The sequence below is a fragment of the Emys orbicularis genome, chromosome 25 (assembly GCF_028017835.1).
Source record: "Emys orbicularis isolate rEmyOrb1 chromosome 25, rEmyOrb1.hap1, whole genome shotgun sequence".
In the NCBI taxonomy this organism is placed as follows: Eukaryota; Metazoa; Chordata; order Testudines; family Emydidae; genus Emys; species Emys orbicularis.
In genome coordinates this window covers 6,675,747-6,695,043 of record NC_088707.1, presented here as the reverse complement: position 1 = coordinate 6,695,043, position 19,297 = coordinate 6,675,747, and the positions used below count along the sequence as shown (strand labels likewise).

The following is a 19,297-nucleotide window of genomic DNA, read 5'->3' as shown; positions in this document are numbered from 1 at the left end:
TAAGGCAGCGTTGAACAGAAGTCTTGATGAGAAAGCCAAGGTCTCCTGCTCTTTAGCACTGTAATCCACTTCACACTTAGAAACATTTAGCAGTGAGTAAAACAAGACAATATTATTTACAATTCTTAGTTGTCTCATTTAGGTTTTTTCCCCCCTTTCTTCCTCATTTAATAATAAGCTTTCTGGTGGAGCTGGGAGGCAAACAGCATGTCCTTCACTTATGTAGCTCAGTCTCTCAGATTTCCCTCTTCAGGGACAAGTTCGGCCTCTTTGGAGCAGAGATGAACGTGGCCCATAGACTTCATTTCGTCTGTGAAATTATGAACATCACCAAAACGCGGCTACTGCAGGCCCTGAACACGAACTCCTTCCTCCGACAGTGCGCCCACTACTTTCCAAGGCAATGCTGTCTGAGCAAGGAGGCTAGAGTCAGGCTGTTAATGAATTAGCAGCTCAGGTCGGATATACGACATGGACTTGCTGGCTTGAGGTCTGGAGGAAGATGCCAGACCAGAGGTCTAAAAGGAGGAAGGGTGAGGGGCTCCCCCCACCCCAGTTCTGCTACAGTTCTTCACTAGCCACCAATCAAATGAGATTTGATCCTATGTTGTGAGGGCAGAAGCAGGGTAATATTCTAGAACTGGAGACATTTGGGGCTGGATTCTTACTTGCATTGGATAGAAGAGCTGGTCAGGAATTTTCCAAAGAAACATTTTTGTCCATTGCAAAATGCTGATTCTTTGAAATTGAAACTTTTTTTTTTGCAGAAAAGGGTCAGTTTCGACAAAAGTTTTCTACCCAACATTTGGGGGGTTTGTTTTTTTTCCAAAATCATCAATGTTTTATTTTGACATTTTCTACATGAAAAATCATAGTTTTCCTGTTCAAAGTGGCTTTTCGCTTAAAAATTTAAGCTAATTCTAGTAACCCCCCCCAAAAAAACCCTTAAAATGGTCAAAATTAAAACAACATGCTTCAAAATTATTGAAACGAAATATTTTGACCTGATCTGAATTTCTTTTGCCAGATTTTTTGATGTGCGAAAAACATTGCCATTTAGACTTTTCCTCTCAATTTGGGATGAGAAAATGTTTCAATAACTTGAAAACTTTCATGGGATGGGAAAATCATTCCCTGGCCAGCTGGGTTTGAATAGCCCCTTATTCAATGAGTCTTCATCATCAGGGGGTTCCTGGGGAAGCAAGGAGCTATTCAGTGGGAGCAAAGAGAATCTGGCCCTCTCCGAAGATCAAAGTGCTGTGAAACAATCTTCGAAGTCATCAAAACTTTTGCTACCAGTTATTGGTCCCTCAAAAGGAGCCAACCCAAGAACGACCTCCCGTCTCCAGCTTCTAACGCTCCCAGGTGTGCTCTGAAGTGTAAGTAACCGTTCCTCTCTGGTTGGGCTGATTACAACAGATGCAAGTTCTACAATAACATTCACATTCTGTATTTTCCTGCCTCCTGGCTCCACAGACGGTTCTTCCACCTTGGGGCCTCTTGCAGGGACTCCTCATTTGTAGCTGCTGGGCACCCCCCGAGAAACTTTACTGTGGCTCGGTCTGCAGATGCTGGAATGCTGCAGTCCAGGAGTCATCCACCCAAATCTGGAGTGAGGTATGATCACCAGTACTGTCCTGTATATTATTATCGCTCCTGTGCTGTCATTTCCCGTCACATACCAGCCATACTAGGAATCCGATGGGTCCAGGAGGTAGAACTTCCACTCGGGCAAGGAGGAGAAAGCTTGCAAAGCAGGGATGTGCCGCAGTTCTGGGAGAGGTCTCCTGAGCCTCTTAAGGGCTAGAGCACTTTGCATAGTTCCCTTGACTTCCTGATGGCTGTCGGCAGGTGTGGGAGCCCTTGTGGTGAAGGAAAGGCATTTTCAAGTCACCCTTCCCATCAGGAGCTTTATATGAAAGGGAGCCCTACGGACAGGGCTAAGCCACTCATACCACTTGGCTGTCAGCGACCCTGGGCTCCATTAGAACTCCCCTCTCCTAGGAATACATATCTGGAGTGCCAGGAACTGGTAGCTTCCGCCAATGGGTGGGAAACAGCTGAGTCCTATGATTTGGTGCTTTTCTAGTGTCTTCTTCAAAGAAGGAACTTCTAACTGAGGATTGGGCCCAGCTGGTTTGGAAGGAGCAAGATCCACCCCCTCCCCCAACACCCCCTTTCACCCAAATCCATTTCCGAGCCTGGGAAAAACTCCATCGAACACACTCCCTGACCCCCTGTTCCTTTAGAAAGGTTGCTGCAGCTGCCTCTCTACCTCCTGGGTCTTCCTTGGAAGCCTCAACATACCCAAAGGAGCCTGTACTTGGGATGTTTCCAGCTTTGCAGAGACCGAGAGGTTCAGATAATACAGCGAAGACAGCCGAGCTTCTGGGCGCTTTTCCAAATCACCCTCCGACCCTTTCGAGCCTCATCCGTACCAGCTCAGCTACTATGGTAATGATCATGGTCTAGGAACCCATATAGAATAGAATCGACTCCATCACTAACGTCGCCCATCCCCACTTTCCCCTTGCTCGTCGGCCGCTAAAGCAGCAGCGTGATTACGTTGTAGCCCACAGTGGGTGGATCACTGGTCTGAGGAAGGGCACAGAGCCTGTCTCCTAGTGTCTCACCAGTACAATATGTGAGAGGTCTGGGATGACAGCAGCTGCTCCAGCTCTCCATGGCCGCACAGCGATTGTTGGCTGACCTGCAGTGTGACGGATAGCAATTGTTTTCTGCTTTCCCAGGCACCGTTAGCGGGTTGCTATTCTCCACTGGAATTTGGGGGCTCTAACAAGGGTGATGTCTGCCCAGGCGCGATCAGCGCCTGGGAAGGTGCTGGCGATTGACCGCCGAGCACCCGAGACGGGCAAACGACATTATTCCTTAGGTAACTAGATTGTTTCTTAACATGTCAGGCAGCCTGGCTGCTAATGACCAAGGCAAACTCTTCCAAGCCTGAGGAATGTGCGTGTCATGGAGGCATGTGGATCTCTCGCCAACACGCACGCTGTATGTTTCATGATTCACAGTGTAGATTTTGCCTGCTAGAAACAGTCCTCTCCCCCCTCACCACTCCCAAGGACAGTGCAGAGGCACAAATGTGTGTTTCTATAGACGGAGCCCTTTTTTCCCCATGCTGCATCCTTGGGTAGCTCTTTCTAATTATATCCCTCTGCTCCCCACCCTCCATCCCAATTCCCTGTTAATAACATCTTCACTCAAATGTTAGCCCTGAAATCCACCCAGTTCTCTCTGAATTCAGCCGGGTCCGTCCTTCCTGGCTTGGGAGATGCAATTCAAACCAGAGCAACTGGTGATCTGGGGCAAACAGAAGGGGGTGGATATTGTGGGGGGCAGAGGAAGAGCCTCAGAGGGGGAGTGGAAGAGGGGGAACGAAGCAGACAGAGAAAGAAAGAGGAGAGACCTGAGCGAGAGCAAACGCGGTCATTGTTGCAGCTACCGGAGACGTGTTGTTGGGGTTCAGGGAGGCGGGGCGTGCACAAGAGATTGTTCTGCTCACACCGGATGCGCCGAAGCCGTCAAGCGCTCCTAGGTCCCAGCAAGACTGAGGGAGGCCACAGCCTCTGGTGGCCTTGGCTATATCCCTTCTGCTTTAGCATCGGCCAGTCCGCCAGGGGAAAGGGGGATAGAAAAAAGGGGACAATACTGAAAATAAGAGGTCAGTGCATACGGGATTGTTCGTAAATAGCAGGGGGCCCGGGTGGGAACCCCATTTCCTTCACATCTTCTCGCCGGCTGGTATCTCCGTGGGGTCGCAGAGGGGCTGGCTGGGGAGTGCCTCTCCCGCCCCACCCTTCACACCGGCGACGTGGCGGTCGACTCGCTGTACAAGCTCTCCACAATGTCTCCCCGCTGGATTCGGCGCAGGGCGGCATAAAGGGCGTCCATGGTGGCGCTGTCCTTGCTGGACCAGTCGGAGAGCAGGGCCCGGACAGGGCACTCCTCCTGCGTGAAGGAGTCTATGTGATCCTCCTTGTAGCCCAGCTCCCCCGCCAGGTGGCGCCAGGTGTCCTCCGGGGAACTGTTCAGCAGCTTCTCCACCTCCTCTTGCTTGTTAGGCGGCAGGCTGGTGTAGAGGTTCCCGTCTCCTTTCAGAGCTGTGCAGGGAAGGGGAGGAACAGAGCAGGGTCACTACGGCCTTTGGGAGGTGAAACTGAACCAGAAGGGGTCAGGAAGCCCAGGAGAGCACCAGGATCGGGGGCGGGCAGCTTGGTGCTTCGTACACACTGGGAGATTTCCCAAGGCAAACCGGGGGATGCCTATGACCTGTACCCTGCTGTGTATCATTTCCCCAGTCTGGACTTGCAGCATCACCCCACTGTTTCAGTCCTGGGCTCCCCACTGCCCCTCTGTCCCAGTCTGCAACCCCTGTCCAGCCACTCCTACCCCGATCCTGACCCGCAGCTCCCCTTCCCTGCCATACCATGTCTGATCCTCCCAGCTCCACCAGTGCTCCCCAGACTCCTCCCAGCCCCGGGCCCACCCTAGCGCAGCTTGGTGGATAAACCTTACCCTGCACCTGTGCGGTCTGTGTTGGTGGCTGTTGGTCGTGAAGGCTCTGGCTGTCCACGGAGATCCCGCTGTCGCTGTGAAGCTTCTCTCCTTCCGGAGAGGGGGTCTGGTTGACAGGGCGGTTGTTGGCGCCCTGTTTGTTCTGTTTGCAGCTATTCCACCTGCAGAAGGGACCAGCGAAGAGGAATGAAACAGCCGATCCAGCCACATCGGCCAGCCTCTTACCTGGATCTTATTGTAAGTCAGCCAGAGTCACAGAGCCTCATTCTCCCTGTCCTGCCCCTTTGTGCCCAGTCTTCCTTTGCAGTGCTGGTATAAATGTTGATACGAGGGCAAAGCAGCAGAGAGCCAGACCCGCTGGCCTTAGAGATCCAGGCTCCAGCATCCTGCTACTGATTACTATGATGTATTGCAGTAACACCTAGGAGCAAGACCCCCACAGGGTGCTAGGCGCTGTACAATCCCAGAACAAAGAGACTCTCCTTGCCTCAAAGGGCTTGCTGTCTAAGTCTCAGCTAGGAATAAATGAGGAGCAAGGGTATGTCTACACTCCAGCGGCACAGTGATAGTCCTGCAGCTGTAGCGCCATAGTGTAGACGCTTCCTACGCGATAGTGTAGACACTTCCCATGCGGGTTTTTCCGACGATGCAGTTAATACACCTCTCCGAGAGGTGGTACTGAGGTCAACGGAAGAATTCTTCTGCCAACCTATCTGCAGCTACAGTCTACGCTACGTCGCACAGGGCGCAAAATGTTTCATAGCTCTGAGTGATGTAGCTAGGTCGACTCAAGTTTTAAGCATAGCCCAAGTCTAGCTCTTCCGCTGAAATCAGTAGTGTTACAGAGGTGAATGCGGCCACTGAGTCAGGCTGCATGAGATCACTGTGATTAGGACAGGATTGGTTTAGTTTGCTTGGGGGCCTAGGTTTAGCCAGGCTGACTAAAAAAGATTGGAGCCAGAAGGGGATTGGTCCTGCTTTGAGCAGGGGGTTGGACTAGATACCTCCTGAGGTCCCTTCCAAACCTGATATTCTATGATTCTATGATTAGTCCTTCAGGGGAGAATCACTGCATTGCTCCTACTGTCTATGGGCCAAGCTCTCCAACAGTGTAAACGGGCAGCGCTCCACTGAATTCAGTGCCAATTTGCACCACCAGAGACCTGAGTTTCGTGTAAACATAAACTTTCCTTTAGACATACAAATATTTTTTTAAACGGACATGAAAACCAGCCTGTGCCACCTGCATGCCTTTATGCACCAGAGTCTGTGCACATATGGGAGTGTGTGCATACTGTTAGCCAATGTATATGTTATATGTATTGCACAGGATATTATGATGTAGTACCCACCATATTAACAGTATATACATTACATTATATATGAATGTTGGCACTACATTGTATTAGGGTCACGCTTGCCCACTTACATTAAGAGTGATACCTCCCACAATACCTTGCAACGCTAGATACGGCATTTAGCATTAGCCAATATAAATCCTGTCAAAATCAAGAGATACGAGTGTCCTGCTCTGGTACAACGCGGAGAACGTCTTCGTGGCGTGGCGTGGAGTGCTTTGTTCAAAAGGAGCTAAGGGGCACACCCTGGTACCAGGACAAAAAAAGGTAAAAAAGCTAATGGGTGAATGTTAGTCTTGGGTGTCATATTGCATGCTTTTATCTTGTAAATGGGTCTACGATAAAAATAGGGAGCAGTACATAACATCCTTTTCGTATTGTACTATTTTGTCTTTAGACAATAAACTTCGCTGAGGTTGGTCATAAGGTTGTCCTGCCTTGAGTGCAGGGGACTGGACTAGAAGACCTCTTGAGGTCCCTTCCAGTCCTACGCTTCTATGCTTTGATCTCTTGAATGTTTTTAATAATGGACCGCGAGTGTAGGGCTAATCAAATGGCTGCATTTTGATCCATAATACATCTGTGATTGTGTGTGCTCATATACATGCATGTTAAACCGTGCGTGCACGCATGTAAATGCATGTGTTGATATGCTTTGGTGTGTGCACCTGGAAATGCCTGTGAAACAGCGTGTGGGTGTGTGCGTGTGAATCACTGCACTGAGCGAAATGCAAAAGCACATGGGATTGTGTGCGCACAGGCAACTGAAGGTGAATTTAGTGACTCAGTGCACACAGGTAGTTGGGTGAGAATATGCACATGTAAACTGTGTGGTGTGCATGTGTGAACATGCTTGTGGGTGCGCACATGGGAATGTCTTGGGGGGGGTATAGATGCACCTCTGCTGGCATCACTGATTAGTCAGTGGGAGTTTCCTTAGCAGAGAATTCAGCCTCCTCCCTAGGAAGCACAGCGATTAGGGATTATTTCTAGTGCGTGGGTATGTGGAGAAATCATAGCCCTCTGTGCAAACACTGAACCAGCTGCGACCTGCATAGGCACCAGGTGCACAAAGGGGGTGAGAGGGTGCAAGACACTGAAAGTGACGGCGTTGCAGAATGTCTCGGAATTACAAGCACCCCCCCAAGGGAAATGAGCGAGCTAAAGAAAGAGCAGGATAGGCGAGAGAGACCCATAGGGCCCCATTCTCCATTGCTCTGCACTGCAGGGCAGGTGAGTGCCCAACTCCCCTTGGCCTTCCATAGGAGACGAGTGCCCAACTCCCATAGGTGCCCCTCCGGTGCTGTCATTTGCACCAGTGCGAAGTGTAAATCTGTGTAAAACTCCAAATCGGACCCATTATCACCACAGGTCCCAAGACGATCAGGTGCTGCTAGAGAAAGCTGCCCGATGAAGCAGTAACGGCCCTGGGTCTCAGTCTGAGGCCGGCAGCCTTCCCCACTCCTGGATCTCTCCCTCCGTTCCTAGAATCCCCCAGGGCATTGGCCCCTGCCTACCTTTTGAAAGCAATGTAGGCCACTAGCCCCACCACCACGGCTGCCAGGATGGAGCAGTAGACAGGGATGAGGTTATCGGCAGTGCCGCGGCTCACGACTGGCTGGGAGCTACCCAGGACGGTGGTGACTGTATCTGCGAGGGTGCTGGCGATGCCTTCGGTATCGTACGGGTCTTTGGTGAAAGGCATGGGGCTGTCAGACCCCATCAGGGTCGGGGTCCGAGGCGTCCAGCGCGGGTGAAGATCTGCCAAGGGGAATAAAAATGGAGTTAGCAATTCACCCCGCCTCCTTTTCTCCTCTCTAGCACTCAGTAATGGCACCGCAGGGAAGGGGGAGGCGAGGCCAGCACTCTCCCAATGAAGCTCTGCTGACACCCAGGGGGAGGAGCCAAGCTGCGGCCCCACCCCCTTCTCACACAGACACACCCCTCTGGAGCCCTTAACAGTGTTAGCCATCATGGACGGGTGAGCTATGAAACCAGGTACTGCACAATCCCCACCGTTGACTCTCTTTGCTGGGGCTCAGGGCGAGAGGAGCCTTTTATCTCCGGTGTAACTAAACCTGCCCAAAGACTGTCGGGACTTCCTGGCAGAGGTGGGCTCACACGAGAAGCCCACTGCCTAACACCCCTGAATTCTGCAGCCTGAACTCATCTCTAACCACTGTCTGCCAACCCTAAACATAGCGCACCCTTGGTGGTGCTTTGGTTATCATGTGCTGCGCATTGTGTAACTAATCTACCGATCCTCCCATTACTCTTTCTTATTAGTCCTTCTCATCAGCGTCACATATCCCTGCAGGTGGCAGCCTTTGTATGCAGGCATGTAATTCCAGAGAGAGCCGAATCTTTTCCATACCCTTTCTCCACCCTGGGATGGCTGATCCTGCCTCCAGCCAGCTCAGAACCATCTTTGACCTTTGCTCTTTGCCAGTTTTTGTTTATTGGAGGCTTTTTTCCTGACGCTCAAGGACCGCGGGGGTTTGACCTGTCGCGCTCTAAAGGGCGTGAAATCTGGAGCGCCAACCAGATCGAAAAGGGCAAAGGGTTTCAGAAACGCAGCACTACTGCCAAATACCATGGGCGGCACGGAAACTGGGAGTGGCTGATAGCGGGAGCCCAGTCTGCAGTGCGGGGAGCGATTCTGGACTGGGAAGATCAATAAGCAACACACTCCTTTGTAGCACCGTTGTCTAGGAACATCGCGTGGAAATCCGCAGCATGGCTATTAGGCTACCCGGAGCCTGGTACACTCAGCACCAGAGCAAATGCATCCCACCTGGATGTACTAGGAAAAGACAGCAACAATCAGAGCTTTTGGGACTGCAGACCATATAGATGAGGCTATGCAAGGGGGGAAGCAGGTCAGGGGAGAGATCAAAATCAGGGCAGGCAACTGTGGTGATCATTTGAGCACGGTTTGCAGTAACCTGATGGCCTCCCTCATAGGTAAGGGTCACCACTGAGGAAGGCTGAATGCAAAGAAGCAGCAAACAGTTGCAATGACTAACGGAACACACACAGCAATGCAGATTCTTAGCAAGAATGAGAGACAGTCTATGTAGCACTGTTCGTCCAATGGCCACTGCAGTATTGTATGTACCCGGGAAGCTGTTCACGCGTCACTGAAATGCAGCCTCCTCTGGGGTGGAGATGAGGCAGCTTTTTCTGCAAAGTGTTCAGCTCCAACCTCAAACACACCTAAAATTAACCTTGGTTCAGGCTTAGAACTAGGGGGTTATCCAATGAAATGAATAGGCAGAAGGCTTAAAACAAACCAAAGGAAGTATTTCTTCACACAACGCACAGTCAACCTGTGGAACTCCTTGTCAGAGGATGTTCTGAAGGCCAAGACTATAACAGGGTTCAAAAAAGAACTAGATAGATTCATAGAGGATAGGTCCATCAGTGGCTATTAGCCAGGAGGGGCAGGGATGGTGTCCCTAGCCTCTGTTTGTCAGGAGCTGGGAATGGGTGACAGGGGATGGATCACTTGATGATCACCTGTTCTGTTCATTCCCTCTGGGGCACCTGGCATTGGCCACTGTCGGTAGACAGGATACTGGGTTAGATGGACCTTTGGTCTGACCCAGTCTGGCCGTTCTTATTATTTGTATTTCAGTTGCCCCGAGGTGACAGCCCCCCATTACGGGGCAGTCCACAGACACTTAATAAGAGACAGTCCCTGCCCCAAGGAGCTTACAATCTAAAGAGACATGCCAAAGGAGAAAGAGGAAGTGCTGTGCGAAAGATCACCCAGCAGGTAAGTGGGAGAGCGGGGAATAAAAATCAGATCTGCCGATTTTCCTCACATTATCTCTCAGAATGGATTCTTTTTACAAATCATCTATGGCACTAATGGATTTTGTTCCTGCCCTTCAGTCCCTTCCTCAGAGCTGGCTACATACAGCAATACTGGCCTACAATTTATGGAAGAGAGGAACCAAGAATACCCGTTGCCAGGGGAACACAGAGAAGGAATTTAGGGTGTCAGATTGTACTCATCCAAACACAGTTCTCTTGAATAAGTAATAACCAAGGTGGGACCGGCCACCTAAAGCCACAACTATTTCAGGGTCAAAGAGAATGGTCCAAGAAGTTGTAACTAGAAATAACGGGATGGTTAAAAAAAAAAAAAAAGTAATATGGTGCAGGATAAATATCAAGAGCAACACCCTCAACAGTGGGATCTATGTGACTGTGTGATAGTCTTCCAATGGAAGCTCCATCCCTGGAGATACTGACATCTAGGCTGGATGACTCACTAGAAGACATTGTCAGGAGCAATCCTGCAATGGTGGGAGATTAAACTGCTGTGCCACTTGAGTTTTGCCGGAACACTGGTTAACATCCCATCTCCTACTCCTGGGAGATGTGCCCACAGCACATGTGATTATCACGAACGGCCAGGTTTTTTCCTGCAAGATCTCTCACCATAGTGCTGGCCTGGCCCAACCCCGCTTTGCTGATGAAATCTGACTAGATCGGAGCCTGAGGGGAGAGATGTTCTTTCTGCTGTTCCTCCTCTCAGCCCTACTTTCCGCCTGGAGCCCGGCTGCGTCGCAGCAGCAGTAACCGACCCTCAGGGGCTGTTCGGTGGATCAGCTCCACCCAGGCAACGGAAGCTCAGCGTTGCCGGGGTGCTGCACTGTGCATATATATCTCCTTATCCTGCACAGGAAGGATGGGCTTGTGGGCAGCGGTCCAAGACTTAAGAGAGGGGTTCAGTTCCTACCCCTGTCTCAGACTGTTCTGTGTGAACTTGAGCCACTCTCTCTGTGCCTCAGTTCCCCATCTGTACAATGGGGATAATACCATTTCTTCTGTCTTCCTTGGCGATTTAGGCTGTAGGCCTCAAAGCTGTTCTGTGCTTAACTCCCACTGAAATCCATGGGAGTTAGGTGCCTAAATACCTTTGCGGATCAGACCCTTAGCTCATCAGGGCAAGGATGCTCTTACTCTGGGTCTGTACAGGGCCTACCATAATGGGGCCCCAACCTCAATTAGGGCTCACCATCACATTCATTTTAATACACGGGAATATTGTGCTATCCAGCCTGCAGACACAGCTATGGCGCAGCAAACACACATCTGCCGTGAGACCAGTGGCGTAGCCAGGTTTTAAGAGCAGGGGGAGCAAACATAAAAAAGGCGCCCCCCCCGGCTCCTCCTCTGGCCACGCCCCCCTTGGCTCCTCCTCCGGCTGCTCCGCGCCCCCCCCCCCCTCTTTGGCTGGCTCCTCTGGCCGCGCCGCGCCGCACCCCCCCCCCCCCCCGCCCTCATGGGGTCCACTCCGCGCTGGCCTCCCCTCTGCGCTGCTACGGTGCCGAGCACCCCCCTCGCCGGGCCCCCCAGGCAGGGGGTGAGGTGACACCCCCACGTGCCCCAGGCCGGGCCGAGCCGCGGTGGGGTCCGTGTCCCTTTAAGAGCGGGCTGGGCTGAGCCGAGCCGGCGGGGGGTGGCTCCGCTCCCCGCTGCAGGCTGATGCCGGAGCCTGGGCTGAGAGCCCCGCTCATCTCCTGCACCAGCTCCGGGCGGGGCTTTGCTGCGTCTCCCCCAGTCCCCCCGGGCCGCGGCCGCCCCCTGCATGGTAGGGCGGGTTGCATGAGGGCCGGCAGGGCAGGACCCAGTGGGGCTGAGGGCTGAACATGCCTGGCAGGGCGGTGCGGGGGCTGCTGGAGGGGGAAGCTGGGGAAGGGGTGGCACGGCCTCAACCCCCTGGGGCTGCCTGCCCCGCGGAGGAGGCAGAGGGGCGCAAGCCGCAGCAGGACCCTAGCCCCCTGGGGGAGGGGATCTGGGGCCAGCCCGGGGAGGCAGGAGCAGCCCCGGGGGTGCTGAGCGCGTGCAGAGCAGAGCCCCGGGAGAGCCCGAGCCCCAGCCCCATGGCGGGCAGTGCTGTAGAGGAGGTGCCCGCGGCGGGCGAGGGGAGCCCCAGGCAAGGGGAGCCGGGCCGCCCGCGAGAAGCTGAGGGGAAGCGGCTGCTTCCTCTGCACCCCACTAGCTACGCTACTGCGTGAGACCTGTGTACAGGACTGCCACCTGTCTCAGCAACATGCATGGCGTCCACAATGGAGCTAGGGTCATCCCTTGCTAACATCGAGGTGTTCCTGTTTCACCTGGATCCCCTCCCTCCGGCTCACTGGCACGAGTCACACAGTGAGTAGCCTGCACGCTCACTCAGAGTCAGTGAGCAGCAGCGTTCCCAGTTTGTTCTCTTCCCATCTGTGCCCAGACGCTCCTGTCCTCCATGCATGCCCCGTTGCTCTGTCAGCCTGCTGGGACAGCTCTGGAGGGGAGGAAAACATTTTCCTATTGGCTGGTTCCCCGTGTTCAGCCAAGAACCGCACCTAGGCATGCCTGGTAAAGAAAATGTGTCTCATCTTGTACCTGTGAAGCAGGGAGTGTCCTAACCCTTTGTTGCCAGGGAAAAGGCAGAAAACAGTCCTGGGGAGGTTATGAAAGGTGGCAGGGGAGGCGAGCAGGACGGGGCGAAGGCAATGCCTGCGGGCCTGTGATTTTATAATCTCTTGCAAGAAACAGTCTCTGAGGCTTACAGCGTCCCATTGCCAGGGGAGCGTGACAGCTGAGCTGACACTTTGGCTTCTGTTTTAACTCTCCCTGGTGCCACCGATCCTCCCAAATCTGCTGCTTTCTCCATTGCCTGATGACCTGGGCTTTTCATGCTGCCCTTGCTGTCTGCTACGCGAGGATGGAGCGATCCACCTTCTAGCTCTAGCACCGACATTTGGAATAGTCCATGCTGCAGGCTATGGGTTCTAGGGCCAACAGTTGGAATATTCCACTGTAGCCTTGGGTTCCAGGGCCAACAGTTGGAATGGTCCATGCTGCGGCCCGGGATTCTAGCACCAGCAATTGGATTGGTCCACACTGCAGTCTGGGGCTCAAGCATCAGCAGTTGGAATGTTCCATGCTGCCACCTCGGGTTCTAGCGCCAGCAGTTGGAATGGTCCATTCTGCAGCCTGGGGTTCTAGCGCCAGCAGTTGGAATGGTCCATTCTGCAGCCTGGGGTTCTAGCACCAGCAGTTGGAATGGTCCAGGCTACAGCCTGGGGTTCTAGTGCCAGCAGTTGGAATGGTCCATGCTGCTGCCTGTGGCTCTAGACCTTTGGTATCTTTCCTCTAGGCTGCTCGTGCGCTCTAAATCAGGACAGACCTCAGCAATCCCCTTCTGGTAGCTGCCCGAGTTCCTGCTCTGCCATGCCCAGCTCAGAGTGCACCCGCGCCACAATGTCCTCTGAGAGCCGTGTCAGAAACACACTGCAGATGAACCCTTGCTCCAGGACCTTTAAAAAAACCCTGCCCATCTGAATGCGCACCCAGGCCCCTCTGCCATCCCCTCCAGCTAAGGGTGAACCACGATGCAAGCAGGGCCATGGAGCCTGCCGAGGCACCGACCCTTGCCATAGGAACTGTCTAAGTAGAGCACCACACGGGGCCTGGCACAAGAGCAAACCCAGATCCAGAGGTAGTTTCTCAGGCTGGCGATTGCTCCTGGCTCAGAAGAAGTGCTTGTAGCAACTGGCAGCCCTCCCTACTCTGCACACTGCCCTCGGCTGGGCTGGAACAGACTCCTCCTGTGGCATCCCACGAAGGCCTTCCTGGCTATTTCCTGCTGGGCTCTGATCCCACCCCTTGCGCCCCCGAGCATAAAAACCTGCTAACAAAGCCCGCCCTTTGTGCCTTGACTTCTGGCTCCATTTATTCAACCCTGTAAAGGGATCAGCCAGAAAGGGCTGCCCAGAACTCCCCCTGCCTTGCAGCGGTGAATCAGAGACGCCCATGGCACAATGGTCTCTTCTCTACTTCTGTGCTCGGGGCAGGGAGCATAACTACGTCTCCAACCAAAGGAGGAAACCGGTGCCCTCCCCCACCCCTGCCACCAACCCAGCGTGCCATTCAGTCTGCTAATGAGCTTTCTAAATAAAGGACTGCCCCTTTTGGGAAATCCCCTGGGGAACGGGGCCTCTCCGTGAAGTGTCATCAGCATGGCTGGGGCGGCAGAGGACTCAGCCTGGGGGAACAGGAGGTTACTGCCAGATGACAACAAAGGGAATCAGATCATGTGCATTGTTGCTCCTCCGATAAATGGCATCCCTTCCCTACACGGGTGACATTTTGTGTAAACCATTACAGTACTAATTTGCATGTAATTTTAGTTGACCGGCACCCTGGGGGATTGAATCGGGAACCTTCAGAGCTAAAAAAAACCAAACCAAAAACCATAAGCTGCTGTAGTGTAAGCCCAAGCGCCTTAGCTAGGGCTGTAACAGACTCACCTCTTCTGGGACCCAGGACTGGTAGCTCACACTCACCAGTGGGTTACATCGGACCATAAACTTCCCAGGCCCAGGCCTACCCCTTCTCTGCCCAGAGTGCCTAGGTGGAAGTGAGGAGCTTAAATATCTTTGAGGGGCTGAGGCAAAGTCCCAGGCTGACATTACAGCCGATCCCCAGCTGGCCCCGAGCGCTCATTCCTTCCCCCAGAGCTCAGTCCCTATCCCGGATCCCACTGACGTGACGCGCCAGGACCTGAACTCAACACGGGCATTAGAAGAAGTAGTGAAGGAGCTGAGGGACTGAAGCCAACAGGCCAGAGCTTGCCATTCCCTGCAGGGCTGCGTGGATTTGCTCTGTCTCACCCCCCCTGGCCTGTTTCCTGGTCCTGAGATTTGATTCCTCAATAATCCCAGGGGAGAATTGAAGCATTGTCCCATGCTCCCGATTTCCTTACTTCCCTCTTCTTAACACAATTCCCCAGCAAAATGCAGCCCGGCCCCACATCCCTCCTGCGGGGTGGCACAGCGGAGCCTCAGGAAGCAGTGACTGATCCCGCGTGCCAACGGGCGCGGTTCTGCCAGGCACTGAGCCTCATTGGAGCCAGCAGGCCCTGAACAAGATGCTGTAGGATTTTAGGGAGACGTTGTCCCTGGGCGTTGTGCCCCAGGAAACAGAGAAGTTCTGTGTCCACTCCACACCCCCACTCCCCAAAATGTAGCACACTAGCTCCCCCTGGGGCAGTGCAGCCCCCAGGCCTGGCAACGACTAAACGCCTCAATTAATTCCCATTAGGGGCCCGGCGGCTGCCAAATTCCATTTTGCAGAAGGCCAGGACTGCCAGGCTCCAACTGCCACAAACAAAGCGTCTGAAGCTATTAAACGTCTCCTCTTTGCTCCAGGTTCCTGTAACTACCAGGCAGGCCGATTATTTTTAAACCCAGCCAGCAGAGGCCTCTGGGCACATCCCTCCCCACATGAGCCGGGCTTCACCTTGGAGCCAAGATGCTGCCGTTGCCGGGAAGTCATAGACCCCTTGGAAACACACCAGACCAGCCGCCAGTGCAGGGCAGATGTTTGCAAGCCACGTGAGAGCTGGAAGCAGCAGACACAAAGCCACGTGGTCAGAACATGTGCTGGCTTTTCTGGAATCTGCCCACTGAGCGTCAAACCCCTGAAATGCCCAGGGCTGCATCTGAGACAGTATTGCATCCCCAATTTCCCTGCTAGCCGTGGGGTTGCTGCTTTATTACCCTGATGTGTGCAGAGCCATTGTCCAGAACCAACACTCGGACCCCAGGCATTCCAGTGGCCCCAGCCTAGGATCCATGCTGCTTTCTCTACTATGTGTAGCAGTTTTCATCATAATGTTCAGCACTGAATTAAGCTGATGGATGATCAGTATCAGCCCCGGGGATATAGCGGACACAGATAATGCTTTGCATTTATAGTGTCTTTCACTGGAAGATCCCAAAGCCCCGTAACCAGCTGGGTGCAGCACCATTATCCCCTTTATCCACAAGGGGAAACCGAGGCACAAAGCTGCTAAGGGAGTTGGCCAAGCTCACACTCCCCTGATCTAATCTCTGGACCTCCCAGGTGAACAAAGATTGGCAGCCAAAGAATTTCCATACTTCCGTACACCCATTCCCCTGCCTCTGATGCGGAAGCAGCTGGGGTGGGCTCGGTGCGGGAGCATGAGGGGGGCTAGCCGGGCGGAGCTTTCTCTGACTTGGAGGGATAGCTGCCAAGGCCGTGCAGTGGGGGCAGAGTCAGAGAACATTGTGGCTGGTTCCATTGCTCATCTGGGAGCTGTTTCTATATTGGCACGGCGACATTGCTGGGGAAGCCAGATCTGTCTGAAGTGACAGGTAGAACCATATGGAACAATCAAACCCTGCACGTCCTGCTTTACCATTATGTCCCAGAAAGGTGGGGAGCAGAGGTGGGGAGGGGGGTTTAGAAGTAAAGTTCCCAGTCTGCTGGGAGGCCACATTGTCTAGGGGGCTGGGACTGGGAGTCAGGACTCCTGGGTTCTTTTCTAAGCAGTTTGAGTGGTATTGTGATCAAAGCAGGGGACTGAACGCCAGGACTCCTGGGGCCTCCTTCTAATTTTGACACTGGCTCATTGTGTGACCATCAACATATCCCTTCACCCTCCTTGTGCCTCAGTTTTCCCTTCAGTAAGGTGAGGCTAATGCTCCTGACCTACCCTTGGTAAAATGCTTTGAGAGGTAGGAATGGAAGGTGTGCTGGGTGACTTATTCCTTTTGACCTGAAAGTCACTAAGGGACAAATCGTGAGCCCAAGGAAGCTAACGGCCAAACTCCCATTGCCTTTAATGGGGCTGGATTTGGCCCTAAGGTGTTACTTTGAACTACCATGATCCACGCTCCACAGCACAGGGACGCAGGGGCCCATTACCTCTGCACTTGGCATCGGATATCGGGGTGCACTCCTTGATCAAGATCTCGTTCTCCTCACAGATGGTGCAGGGCAAGCAGGGGTCCATGTGGTTGGCTTCATCGGAGAAGGTCCCGTCGGGGCACTCCTCGCAGACGGTGTTCTGAGTGTACCCGCACGGGAACATCAGGCCGTAGCCCACCTCGCAGATGTCACATTCCTTGCATTGGCCGCTCCCCTCGTCCTGGTAGTAGCCGTAGATGCATTTGCAGACGGCGTCGTCCGACTCCACGCAGGGAGCTGACATGCTCTGCAGGCCCACGCACTCTGTGCACGGCTTGCACGCCTCCGTGGCACTGACGGTGTCCGAGTAGGTCACGCCTGCAATGGAGCAGAGAGAGAGAGCGTGAGCGAGAGATCAGTGTGTGGGTAACCCCCCCGGTGAGCGAGTGGTACAGGCCTATGCTGATCCGCAGAGGATATGAGTCTGTTACTGGCCTGACTAGGCAGCCTTGGCGTTTTAGCTCAAGCTGTAGCAGCTCTGGAAGCTCCTGGTTCCACCTCTGCCACAGCTGTGCGGCCCTGCAGGAGAGCCAGACGATACCGTTGCTCCTACACAGACCTATAGAACTATATCGAGTCCCCCTCTAAACGGAGCTACCGGTGGCAAGGCAAACTGGCCCAAGGCAGGAGCTGTGGCAGGACAAACACTCGGGGCTCTGTTGTGTCCTAGCACAGGCAACTTCTTTAGCTGTACGTGGCTGTTACCCAACTGGAACAAGAGGAGATTCAAGAGCCCTCTGCAGCTGCAGCACAAGCTTATAAAAACCCAGGCAATTACGGGTTTTATTATTAGGAAGCGTGTTTAGGGCTGGTGAAAGGTGCCAGATTGACAACCCTGGAGGCCCACGTCCCCTCTCCCCAGATCACGGCCCCACACTGTCCTGCCTCTCTCCAGGAGCTCAGGCCCAGATCCTCAAAGCTATTGAGGTTCCTAACTCGCCACGGCCCATTCACTCCCCAGCCTGCTCATCGGTGCTAAGGGGATGATAGAGCTCCTTGTCCAGCGGGCACTGGACCGAGACCAGTGGCTTGTTCAACAAGCCATTCCCTCTGGCTGGATTTGAATCAGCAGCCTAGTGGGGAAAGTTGCAATTCTTCAACAAAAAAACTTCAAAAACAGACTCCAACGAGAAACTGCAGAATTGGAATTAATTTGCAAACTGGACACCATTAAATTAGGCTTGAATAAAGACTGGGAGTGGATGGGTCATTGTACAAACTAAAAACTATTTCCCCATGCTAATTTTCCCCTTACTGTTACTCACACCTTCTTGTCAACTGTTTGAAATGGGCCATCCTGATTATCACTACAAAAGTTTTTTTCCCTCCTGCTGATATTAGCCCACCTTAATTGATTAGTCTCATTAGAGTTGGTATGGCAACCCCCATTTTTTCATGTCCTCTGTATATATATCTTCCTACTGTATTTTCCACTGCATGCATCTGATGAAGTGGGTTTTAGTCCACAAAAGCTTATGCCCAAATAAATGTGTTAGTCTCTAAGGTGCTACAAGTACTCCTGTTTTGCTGATACAGACTAACACGGCTACCACTCTGAAACCAGTTTTTTCAATCTTCCCTCATAGGTCATGTTTTCTAGACTTTTAATCGTTTTTGTTGCTCTTCTCTGGATTTTCTCCAATTTGTCCACATCTTTCCTGAAACGTGGTGCCCAGAACTGAACACAATACTCCTGCTTACAACACTCCTGCTATTACATCCCAGAATGATGTTTGCTTGTTTTTTGCAGCAGGGCTGCCCTGTTGACTCATATTTAGCTTGCAATGCACTATGACCCCCAGATCCCTTGCCACAGTACTCCTTCCTAGGCAGTCATTTCCCATTTTGTATGTGTGCAACTGATTGTTCCTTCCTAAGTGGAGTACATGTAATCCTGCTCACCTCCCAATGCGGACACCCCATCCTATGACCCAACCTGCCCCTCACAGCTGCTAACCCCTCCCCAGCTATGGAGTCCTCCTCTCATTACTTTGCAGGCCCCCTGCTGTGGGCTTGGATCCATCCAGAGTCTCAGGGGCAGGGGAGCAGCTGGCATTAAGCATGTCGACGTAGGGGATGACTGCTGTTGCATGGTGCTGACGGGCTGCTGTGTTCCACCCCAGAACTGGCCACCCGCCTTCTGGTAAGGGATCCCTCTGAATGCAGCCTGTCAAGTGCTTTGTGATCCCAAAGGTGCTACAGGCATTCTCCTTAGTATTTATATTACTGTAGGTGCCTGAGGGCCCCAACTGAGATTGGGGCCCCATTGTGCTAGGCCCCGAACTGACACTGAGTGAGAAAAACAGGCCCAGCCTCTCAAAGCTATTTAGGTGCCAAACTCAACAAAGCCAACCTTCCTCTCCTAACACCCTGGAGGCTTTCTCCTCCTTGCCCTGTAGGGGCTGTTTCTGAGGGGTGCTGCCTCCCCTCCATTCCCCAACCGAACAGCCATTTTCCCAAACAGAGGCCACACACCCCATTTTGGTTAGCTGCATCTGTTTCCCATCCATGACTGATGGAGACCAGGACAGAATCAAGATGCAGGAGTCCAATATAAACAGGAGCGTACGATGCTAATTGCTGACTCTCGCCCCAGCCTTGGTTCCTTGGTCTCCGGTTTCAGC

General features: G+C 53.0%; 1 protein-coding gene across 1 annotated transcript in view; it reads right to left on the bottom strand.

The window, feature by feature from the left end:
• Nucleotides 1-3,822: 3,822 nt before the first annotated feature.
• NGFR (nerve growth factor receptor) overlaps nucleotides 3,823-19,297 on the bottom strand; it is a 32,035-nt gene continuing 16,560 nt past the window's right edge. Inside the window, exons 3-6 of the mRNA XM_065422765.1 lie at nucleotides 16,632-16,991; nucleotides 7,415-7,658; nucleotides 4,540-4,700; nucleotides 3,823-4,124 (exon numbers count right to left, since the gene is read on the bottom strand). Of these exons, the coding sequence (XP_065278837.1) occupies nucleotides 3,823-4,124; nucleotides 4,540-4,700; nucleotides 7,415-7,658; nucleotides 16,632-16,917 (993 nt within the window). The 5' untranslated portion in view covers nucleotides 16,918-16,991. The remainder of the gene's footprint in view (nucleotides 4,125-4,539; nucleotides 4,701-7,414; nucleotides 7,659-16,631; nucleotides 16,992-19,297) is intronic.